At 51.3% G+C, this 10,739-nt stretch overlaps 5 protein-coding genes across 5 annotated transcripts; 3 read left to right on the top strand and 2 right to left on the bottom strand.

The window, feature by feature from the left end:
• Positions 1-1,408: 1,408 nt before the first annotated feature.
• On the top strand, positions 1,409-2,468 carry VFPPC_10301 (aldo/keto reductase; the record flags this gene model as incomplete). Its single annotated transcript, XM_022428704.1, has 3 exons — positions 1,409-1,425; positions 1,479-1,962; positions 2,103-2,468. The coding sequence occupies 3 exons, from the start codon at positions 1,409-1,411 to the stop codon at positions 2,466-2,468; spliced, it is 867 nt and encodes a 288-aa protein (XP_022283964.1).
• Positions 2,469-2,767: 299 nt separating this feature from the next.
• On the bottom strand, positions 2,768-3,334 carry VFPPC_10302 (histidine triad-like protein; the record flags this gene model as incomplete). Its single annotated transcript, XM_018288695.1, has 1 exon — positions 2,768-3,334. One exon carries the CDS (start codon positions 3,332-3,334, stop codon positions 2,768-2,770), a length of 567 nt encoding a protein of 188 aa, XP_018136704.1.
• A 1,826-nt stretch (positions 3,335-5,160) lies between these two features.
• Positions 5,161-5,783, top strand: VFPPC_14749 (hydrophobic surface binding protein A domain-containing protein; the record flags this gene model as incomplete). The annotated part of the gene is made up of 2 exons (XM_022428928.1): positions 5,161-5,684; positions 5,747-5,783. The coding sequence occupies 2 exons, from the start codon at positions 5,161-5,163 to the stop codon at positions 5,781-5,783; spliced, it is 561 nt and encodes a 186-aa protein (XP_022283965.1).
• A 292-nt stretch (positions 5,784-6,075) lies between these two features.
• On the bottom strand, positions 6,076-6,486 carry VFPPC_14750 (glyoxalase domain-containing protein 5; the record flags this gene model as incomplete). The annotated part of the gene is made up of 1 exon (XM_018292518.1): positions 6,076-6,486. The coding sequence occupies one exon, from the start codon at positions 6,484-6,486 to the stop codon at positions 6,076-6,078; it is 411 nt and encodes a 136-aa protein (XP_018136706.1).
• A 2,993-nt stretch (positions 6,487-9,479) lies between these two features.
• Positions 9,480-10,311, top strand: VFPPC_14751 (hypothetical protein; the record flags this gene model as incomplete). Its single annotated transcript, XM_018292519.1, has 3 exons — positions 9,480-9,565; positions 9,819-9,991; positions 10,079-10,311. 3 exons carry the CDS (start codon positions 9,480-9,482, stop codon positions 10,309-10,311), a joined length of 492 nt encoding a protein of 163 aa, XP_018136707.1.
• Positions 10,312-10,739: the final 428 nt, after the last annotated feature.

Genomic DNA, 10,739 nt, shown 5'->3' with positions numbered 1-10,739 from the left:
GCCACAGATGCGGCCTAGAGGGCCATAAGGCGCTTTCATTGGGGCTATCACTTGCGAAACTAGCCCTCAAGAAAACAATTGAAGTTACTCTCCGTTCGGGTAAGTCAGTCTTCTTCGTTGAGAATGACGAACTTGATGATCAACAGCTACTTGGGAAAATTTACAAGTATTCCCCTGGATTTATGCCCGCTGTCAGAGTTTGTCTTTACTACGACTCAAAAATGGGCGCCGGAAAGCACAATTTCGCGTAGAGTACATTCTTCTATTCAAGGAAGAGGTTATTGATCTGTGAGTGGGCTATTTTTCTTCCTGTCTACGATCAGTCAGGTTCTAAACTTCAGTCAAACTAGAAAGGTACTATAGTACGCTGAAAATGTGAGGATAAAGGGATTAGGTTCTGGCAGATTTACATTAAGCAGAAAATCTAGTGATATTCCGAAGTTCCTATTCTTGCTAGACACAAATATTGGGAGTGACAGCGATATGTTTAGTAGATACCATGACTGCTATACCACATACGAGGCTCGAACACAGGCCGAGTCAGAGTCATCTCCAACCCAAAATAGTACTTACTCTCTAGAATTCTTATCCTCCAAATTATCCTGCAACCAGAAGTACACTTTTTCGTTCTTCGTCATACTCCAAGCACAAGTCCACTGCTCCCTTTACATTCAATTCCGACGTATTAGAGCAAGAACCCATGAACAAAAATACCTCCAACACATCACTTATCAATCTCGCCACCATCTATCTATTTCAGAAACGCAGACATTCGCCACCCAGTTGCCCGGCACTTACAAGCGCTCCTATCATCCAAGACACCACCATGTAACATTCCCACGCACGCCAACCAGCCAACAAAAACGCATCCCAAACACATCATCTTTCCCAAACCAGCAAAGCGAACAAACTAACGCGACTGCTGCACCCTGTGCCTGTGCCGCCTGTGCGGCCCTCAAGTCCGTCCAAACGCCACTCTTATACCCGCGCCAATTGCACTCGGCCCAACATGCGAGCTTGTTTCTTCCACCTTCCAGCCCTTTGCGGGGTCCCAAAATTTCGGCCAGACCCCAGCAAAGATGCACTTGTCCTTGAAGTGGAAGAATGTGGGGAGTCAATGATCAGTAGCTTCGAGAGGGCTGCAATTTGGCGGGTAAAACGTACGTCATTCTTCCAATGAGGTGTATCTTTTTGGGTGTGTATGTGTATTACGGTGTACGAAGGAGCGGAACTGAGGGGCAACCATGAATTGAGACTGCTTGTGAGGTCAACAGGATTGGAAAGGGGAGTTGTCTTTGTTGAATTTTTCCTTCATAAGAGGGGGCCGGTATTAATATAAGTCAACTTTTTTGTTTCTCTTCCCCCTCCCGTCTACCCTCCTCTTCACCAATTGCAAGATACCACCACCATGGCTAACCAAACTTCGTAAGTTTGCTTATCACCACTTCGTCGAAATCAAGTCCATTGACAAGCAACAGCCGCACCTTTACCCTCAACACGGGAGCCAAGATCCCCGCCGTCGGCCTCGGAACATGGCAATCCAAACCCAACGAGGTCCAGTCGGCCGTGGAAGCCGCCCTCCGCCATGGATATCGTCACATTGACACGGCGGCAGCCTACAAGAACGAGAAGGAGGTCGGGGCCGGCATCAAGGCCTCTGGCGTGCCTCGATCGGATATCTGGCTCACCACTAAGCTGGACAATCCTGATCAGACGCGCGCAGCCGAGGCGCTTGACCAGAGCTTGAAGAATCTGGGCACCGACTACGTCGACTTGTATCTGATGCATTGGCCGGCTGCGACGGACCCCAACGACGGGATGAAGCTGGTGCCGGACTGGAGCTTCATTGATACGTGGAGGGATATGCAAAAGTTGGTTGGGACGGGCAAGGTTCGAAACATTGGTGTTTCAAACTTTGCCATTAAGAATTTGGAGAAGTTGTTGAGCGATGAGAGCTGCAAGGTGAGTGACAGTTGATTACGTTGACCAGTTTACACTTCTCCATGTCAAGCGTCTCGTCTTGATTCACGGGTCAACACCAGAACACCTACACCAGGTTCAAATGCTAACATTACAATAGATTGTCCCTGCCGTCAACCAAGTCGAACTTCACCCCTGCAACCCATCGCCCAAGCTCGTCGCCTACAACACCTCCAAAGGCATCCACAGCACCGGCTACTCATGCCTCGGATCAACCAACTCCCCTCTCTACACCAACACCGCTCCTCGAGCTCGCCAAGGCCAAGGGCAAGACGCCGCAGCAGGTTCTTCTCATGTGGGGGCTGCAAAAGGGCTGGAGCGTCATCCCCAAGAGCGTGACGGCGTCGCGAATCGAGGCCAACTATGCGCTGGACGGGTGGAGTTTGACCGACGAAGAGGTCAAGAGCCTGGACGGCATTAAGGACCGGTTCAAGGTGTGCGGGGATGACTGGCTGCCTGTCAAGGTGTTTTTCGGAGATGACGAGTAGTGGCTTGAAAATATAAACGAATGCGTTGCACTTAGCATCCAAGTATATCGACTGATGCGAGCGGATACCATGTGCCATGACTACTTTCTATACGTGACGTAAAATTGGGTAAATATCCAGAGAAACTTCTAAGTTTCACAGACGCCATCTATAATGATATTTATGCCACAACTATCATACATTACACATACATCTATGCTCTCTTGCCACTCTTGCCAAACAAATGCAACCGTCTATCCCCCAGGGTATCTCAACTCCAAACACTATGTAGTAAAAAAAACAGGAGATAAAAGCAAAATCTATAACTTGGCTTTCGTCGTCTCCCTCCCACGCTCCTCCCTCAACACATTCGCAACCTCCCTCCGTATATCGCCCGCCAAAGCCGCCGCCTCATCGTCATCCAGCTCAGCCCTCTGGCCCCTGCCAAACATGGTAAAACTCTCGCTCAGCTTGCCGCTCGCGCGAATCTCCGGCCGCGGAATAACATGGTAGTGCATATGGGGAACGACCTGGGCCGCCGCAGCGCCATTGTTCTGCACGACGTTCCAGTCGTCTACGCCTGTGGCGCGGGCCAGCGCAGCAGAGAGAATGCGCACGTGGTTTCCGAGCTCGAGGGATTCTTGGCGCGATGCGTCGGTGAGTTTGGGTCGGTGGGCGCGCGGACAGAGCAGCAGATGGCCCTTTGAAAGGGGCATGATGTCGAGGAAAGCGATGAGGAGGGGCGTCGAGAGCACGATGAAGGACGATGGCGAGGTGAGGTCGGGGTCTATTGAGGTGGGCGGGTGGATTGGGTCGTAGGGTTTGTGAGTTGTTGCGATGGCGCAGAAGGGGCAGCCTTCGGTTGGGGGTGGTGATGGGTCGAACATGGTTGTTGTTAGTGTTGCGTGATGCTCGAATATGACCATTGAGTACGGAGTAGAGGAGAATGGTGATGTGATGGAGCTCGGAGCTCCGTGTGGTGCGTCTGCAATTGATGGACGGCGATGGGATTGTGATTTGTGGTTGATTCGAGGATCTGTGTTGCAGTATATGCGCTGGCGCAGTGAAAAAGTGGTGATGCAATTGTGCAACCCAGATGTGTGGTTGAAGAAAGGTGATGAAGGTTGAAGATGACATGGACATGGAAAGTTGAGCCGAGCCGAGGTTCATGTTGATTCGCTCAACGGTGTGTTTATGGGTGGGCTTTTGGGCCAAGCAATGACGCCGGCTCCGGTCAAATGTCAATGTTCCGCTGGTCTTCGTGCTCAGCTTCAACTGTGCAGCCCAAAGAGCAGGAATTATACCAGACTTCAGGCGTCATCAAATTTATGTCTGTCAATCCGATGCTGTCTGGCCTGCCAAACTGCATTTTACACCAAGGAGCAATATGGATGGATTGAGGAGAGTCACCACACATGCCTGGCCTCGGTAGTCAAAATGACATCTTCAGAAGCAGCAAATCCTGATTTGATCGCATAAAGGCAACGTCCACTGCAGACTCCAGAGTTAGAACTATAACAGCATCCCAGCAAGGATTGCCATCACAACCGTAATTTTCATCTTAACCACGGTCTGCATAGGGTATAATTCTGTCACGAGATTTTTTAAGAAAGAACTGTAAGGATGGGTGGGTAACACTTCTGAATCTACGTATAATAGAAGGCGTCAGTATTTATGTAGTTAGCTATTACTAATAATATTCAACAGACATTCCTCTCAGTGGCATGTCTGGAATAGTTGCCTCTTCTGTCTTACAAGATACCTCTACATGATGGCACTGAGTCGGTTCATCCAATGAGTAGTCACATTTTCGCACTATTGACAGCTACCATAATTAGTAGCATTTAAAAGAGTCCAAGTTTAAATCCCAAGGCAAGAAAACTCCATTTAAAGCATAAGACATAGCTATCCAAGAGTCTACGGCAGACCAAGTAGAACCACTCAGCCACGGACGGGCCTGGTAGTAACGCAGCTCCAACTCTGCACTTTCCAGCAACATGGAGCCAGAAGCAAGATGCCGTATCAGGAACGACTCGTAACACACAGCTTCACCGATGTCTCATCACAGAAACCTTCGCCCATTCAGGATGGGTACAGGCTCGTTATCCATGCTTCATGTACCAGACTCTTCATTACCACCAGCAATAGTGGATCTCTGCAAGATGCAACGAACAAATATTTGACTCTTCTCTCGCAAGACAAGCAGTCTATAGACATCCTGCTCACATATCACACCGCCAACGTCAACTCACAGCTCGAGTGGAACAAATGCGAATGCAGGCTGACTCATAAATCGTAACACAACTTGGTCCAAAATCGTCAAGTATTCGATATACCGGCAATCACGACATCTGAACGTAGCACTACTTGCGGAATATTACAATTCAGTGCCTTGTAAGGTCCAAGTGAGGCAATTACAGCCAGCAACACACAAAACAACCAACCAGATGTCTATCCTGTCCATAGTTCAAGCCAAAGATGCAGCTCTCCAATAACTCGCTGTGTACTTCGTAGTTGTGCAACTCGTCACACGTCAATAAACATGCATTGGCCGATAAAGCACGGAACCCGTCCTCCCAGTACATCTCGCCCTCGCCAGCAATATAAAGTCTGCATTTTCCATTCAGTCTGTAAGGCAGTACTCTCCAAACTCAGCACAGCCAAACCTTCCAATACACACCTCACCCATCTTCAGCAACAAACACCAACCAAAATGGTAGCCATCGCCAAATTCCTCCTCCTCGCCCTCCCCGCCACAGCCACCCCCCTCATCCGCAGCGTCCAAGACGTCATCTCAGATCTCCAAACAAAAATCACCCCCCAGATCATAACCCTCAACGCAGACGTCGTCGCCTTCCCGGCCAGCGGCGTGAACGGAGCCGCCACCATCCACACCGACATCCAGACTCTCACAACCACCCTGAACAAGGCGACAACCACTGTCGAGAAGACCGGCTCCTTTGGCGCAGTATACGCCGTCCACATCGCAAACTTGATTCAGGGCCAGGTGTCCGGGGTGGTAGCCACGCTGGTTGCGTTTGCATCTCAAAAGATCTCCTGGGAGGGTATGCCCGGCGGGACTGCGCAGCTTCGAGTTGAGCTCCAGGATTTAGGTGGTGCTTTTGATGTCTATGCCGATGCGGCTATAGCAGCGACGCCGTTGGTTTCGCAGGTTGGCCTGATTACTGTCAAGCTTGAGTTGTCCGCTGCATTTGCAACGGCCATCGCCGTCTTTTCGTAGTGTGGTGATTAAAGTGATGGAATAGACATGTCACGATGACTGACTTGTGATGGCACAGCGGCCAGAAAGGTGCGGGATTGAAGAATGGCTTTTGAGGGTGATTGGAAGAAGGGCGCAATGGGTATGAGTGAGATGGAACAGCAAGTGATAACGGGACAAGGTTCTCGCGGGATGATGCGCATGCTACCTTCTTCAGGTTCCTAATAAATGCTTCAGTAAACTCTGCCGTGACAGTTGCACTCCCCCGTACCAAGTTCAATCCAGAGCACGTATCCTCAATCACACACATCGCATTCTGCCAAGTCGCAGGCCTCAAGCATATTTAGATAACCTACACATGTTAACAACCGTAGGTAGCGACAATCAATCTCAAAGCAGCAACAATACTCACTCAATCAGATTCCCATCCGGATCCCTGACATACAAACTTTTCATCTTGCCCATTGCTCCCGTCCTGCCCACCACCTTTCCCCCCTCAAGTACCTCTACGCCATCACCCTCAAACCCCCTCAGCACATCCTCCAAATCAACCCCATCATCCACCAGGAAACACAAGTCAGCCGTCCCGGGCAGTGCGGTCAGCGCCTTGGGTTCGAATTCCCTCCCCCGCTGATGCAGATTGATCTTGTGCGTGCCAAACTTCAGCGCATTCCGCTGAACAGAGGGCGTCGCTTCAGACGTGAATGTCTCGAGGGTCATGCCGAGATATTTGGTGTAGAAGACGATTGTTGCTTGGACGTCAGCACAGGTAAGCACCAGGTGGTCCAAGTCTCTGACGGGGGCGAGTGGTTTGCTCATCTTGATGGTCGGGCGATAGACAATGGGACGAGATGAACGACAGTTGAATCGACTTGGGGTGTCTAAGGCGAAAAAGGAACTAGAGGCTTGAGGTTATAAGGCGTAATTGACGATTGGTAGCCGATCTACGAGTAGCCGTCATGATGCCAACTTGTGCATGGCAACATGGCGACGTGCCTAGTGCCTGGATTGCCTGTGCGTAGAACTATTTGAAAGTTACCCATTGCGACGTCAAGTTTCCTTTATGAAATTGCCATGGATCTTGCAAAATGACTTCAATTCACAGCGGTGATTTCCATTCCCTGCGATCATATTCTTATTGCATCACGTGATGCGCCGCTGTTGTCTGGACTCTTAAGCCATCACGGGCCAATTTGCACGCGTACCTGCAGCTTATCTGGCCAGCTTCAGTTTTGAGTATGACCATGTTAGTTAGTACAAAGCACAGATGGCCAGCTGTATGACATCTCGAGACAAGGTGGCGTTGGCTGAGAATGAAAATGAAATGGGGCTTCGTTGATCGCTTCCGCTTGAGTGGCTGGCTGGACTCCGACTTGTTCTTGTAAGCCATGTCGATAGGTTTGCACTCATCCCCGCCCAAAGCGCACATGTTGCTGCAGCTGATGAGACTAAGGCGGAGTTGATCCCAAGAGCATGTTTTTGCTCTCCAACGCGATTTTGAAGGATGCTATGATGTGGACATGTCGTGGGTATTGGACACGGCCAGGCTGGTTGATAAGACCATCTATGTCGCCTTGGGTTTCCATTGGACAAATGAGAACTCATCTCGTGAGGCTGTGTATTATACATCCTGATCAAAGGGAACGAAAGGACAACTCGGTTGTTCATCATGTCCCCAAATCTTGTAAGACATGACAGAAAACAGGTATCATGGTCCCGGGGCAACAGGTCAGAACAATAGTTTCGTCGTTCTTTCTAACCCCTTGCAACACGCCGGCCACCACTTGAAAGCAGCTGGTTTGAATGCTGGCTGACAGGAAGAGAGGCACTCGAGCTTTCTCCCATGAGGCGCACAGCCCATTGTCAAAGCTCAGTCGTCCAGCACGGCTCCTGGATTTCAGATTTCGCGGCTCAAGTCGACAAGACTCATGGGAGCTTGGGGCGGACGGCAGGGTCAGCAGCATTGCTCTGTTCTGCTCCCCTTGCCGGCCAGTGTTTCTTTCTGGTCCAGCTAGCAATTGAGTCTGGTTCAGTCTGTTGTGTTGTTGCGGACACACCCCCTTTTGCACAGACCCTCCAGAAGCTAGTTTCCGCTGTGCTCCCCCGATCCCACGCCCTGTCGGCTGCAGCAGGCAAACAGTAACCAGACCAGACCAGATAGTTCCAAGGGAAGAGGTCTGGTGCCCAGGTGGAGGAAACCAGAGATGGCATGACGGAGAGCGAGAGGAAGAGGAGGGCACCAGGTGCCATCAGACACAGTGATGGCTCGCAAAAGCCTCAATGTTGCGTGGGTCGCCTGGCCTGCCATGCCATGAGAGGAAGGAAACATTGCGAAATGGTTCGAAGGCAGTGTCGAAGAGCCTGCCCCAGCTCAAGTCCGTCCGCCCATGGCTATCGCATTTCTCCAGATTTCCACGCTCAAGCTTACGTCCCAGTACTGTTCTCCGTTTGCCCCAGAGAACGCCCCAGGGCTCCGCAATTGGCGATGACATGACGCTTGATGTGACAAAGTACGTACTTGACAGTACAGAGGCGCTGCAGTCCTCCACCCGCCAACCAGCCATCCAGTTTCTCGACTTCTCCAACAAAGCCGGTTCCTCTTGTCAAGGTGCGAGGCCCTCAGCCCAGTTCCCCAACCCAGCTCTCGTCTCTTTCTTCCATGCCTCCTCCGTGGCCGACAAGGAGGGACTTGTTCCCATCCCATCCCCTGTGCAATTGTGTGCGCGTTGAGAAACGTAATGCTGCCAATGCGCCAGCTAGCCTTGCCGCTCACCTTCTGCTTCTCTCTGGCTTCGTCTGTAGTGTCCCATGTTCGGCCAGCACGCAATGTTACGGAGCAGTTCTCCAACCAAGCCTTAAAGGCTCAGCAGTTTCCTGGCCTTCTCGAAGCTAGCTTACAACCTCCAAGTTTGGTTGTCGCTTCCACAGTTAGTCAAGACTCAAGTCTCAAGACTCAAGACTCGGGAGGGACATGAACACCAGGCTGGTGCTCGATCCTGACCAATATGTCAGACACAGACACAGACACAGACACAGACACAGTCGGCAACCGTCGCCCCTTCCCTCACTGACTACCAACAGCTCATACCCCTCAGAGGCTGACGCAAAGAACCTGAGCTGGTTTCGGTCTAGCACCAGAAACAGTATGTATGTGCAGTTCGGAACGATGTGAAAAGCCGTGTAGGTACGGGACCAGCAGCTCGCTCGTCAAGGTACTTGCGTTGCCCTACTTCAGGTGCTGCACCTGGTGGTACTGCTCCCAGTCTCCAGCCAAGTCCAGTTTGTGCTTCCTAGCCTGTCTGGCGACTTGGGGACCCGGAGTTTCTGGGGCCTCTGCACTGCTTTGCTCCAACTCCAACACAAGGCATGGGCGTGGCGTTAATGAAACGGCAGCATTTGACCACAGCAACACGCGGAGCTCCTGATCACACCCCCCTACCTCTTCGCCTTGCGTGCTGCTCACTCGCTGACTTGATTGCTCCATTGCTTGCCATGCTGCTCCAGCCAGTCGCCCATCCTGCTCCCCTCCCTCCTCCCTCCAGTCCTCAAGCCAGGTCCTCGCTCTTGGTGTTGTAGCCAAGGTACTGTGTACCAGTGGCAGCCAAACCTACAAGTAGCTTCTCCCTCCTCCCAACTTTTCCATCCTTTCCATCTCTTCTATTCACCTCTGTCTTGCCTAGGGACCGTGTTCACCTAGCCCTTTTGGTTGCCAATTCTACCATTGGCATCCTGTATTTGCTCGACACGCAGCCACTTACACCCTCAAGAGCGTCTTCCAAGTAGTCGTTTTCTTGTCCTATTCCCAAACCACAATGTCTTCCCGAAAGAGAAAGCAGGACGAGGAGGAGGAGGAGCTTGTCTCTCTCCCCGAGGAAGATGATGGCGAGGAGGAAGAGGAGTAAGTGCTGCTTTCCAAACCCATGGCTGGGCTCCCAGTTCCCTCGGCGCAGCCCTGACCTATCCCCCTTGTTTTCGTCATTGAATCTCTCCCAAATCCGTACGCAGGCTCAATTGGGATCAATTGGGATGAACCGCTGCCTTGCTCTCATTTCCTCTTGCAGAGCATGACATTATTGTTTTGCGCGCTCGTATGGGTGCATCTGCCACTTACACCCAGATCGGACCGCACATGCTAACCAGTCTGGTGCTAGGTATGTCTCCACTGGAGACGAGGAAGAGGACGACGATGCTGAAGAGGAAGAAGAGGAAGATGACGATGAAGAAGTAGAAGGTGATGAAGAAGAAGACGCAGAAGCTGAAGCTGATGCCAACGATGCCGCCGAAGGCGATGAGGCTGCACACGCCAAAGAGAATGGCGCTAATGGTAAGTACCACATCATCAAGTGCATCCAGCACGTTCATCGCAATAACGGCGCACCCACTCTAACAATACATTTTCTGCACGATAAAGACGAACAACCACCGGTGAAGAAGCGCAAGACAGCAGAAGCATCTGGCGAGGAAGTCACCAATGGCGAGACTGCCAACGGTGATGACTCGGAAAAGAAGAATGCTGAGGCTGAAGCTGAAGCTCCAGAAGCCAAGGACGATGCGCCCACCAAAGAACCTGTCAAGGCAACAGAGCCACCCTCCACCGCTGTAGAGGCAGAACCCGAGGCTGTTGCGGCCGGAGGCGATGAATAGCTGCATTCTTTGGTGTCAGGTATTCATTCAGTTGCTTGTCCGTAGTCGCCGGATGATTCCATCCTACGCGATACTTCGTCATCCTGGCGGTGATGAATTACAAATAGCATTTCACCGTGCTATGCGACAACGGGACCTGGGACGCGGTAATCTGCAAAGACATGAAGTCGCGGAACCTACCTTGTTTGCGAGATGGAAGCATCTTCAGAAGAGGGATGTTTGATGTATTTGTAGACTGGCTATTGTAAAAGAGTCCCTTGGGTCAACGGCCACACAGGCAACCACATGTCCCCTGGCTATGTATGATTTTGTCTGGTGTTGAACCATGTGTATGACGAATCGGAGAATTCGTGCAGTATCACTGCGAACCCGTATCCAGTACGTTGCATGTCGCATAATGTCGTGCATGGTGCGTACGTGCGGCACCA

This window comes from Pochonia chlamydosporia (genome assembly GCF_001653235.2).
Source record: "Pochonia chlamydosporia 170 chromosome Unknown PCv3seq00010, whole genome shotgun sequence".
Lineage (NCBI taxonomy): Eukaryota > Fungi > Ascomycota > Sordariomycetes > Hypocreales > Clavicipitaceae > Pochonia > Pochonia chlamydosporia.
Note: the sequence above shows the minus strand (reverse complement) of the source record. Positions and strands in the feature narration are given on the sequence as shown.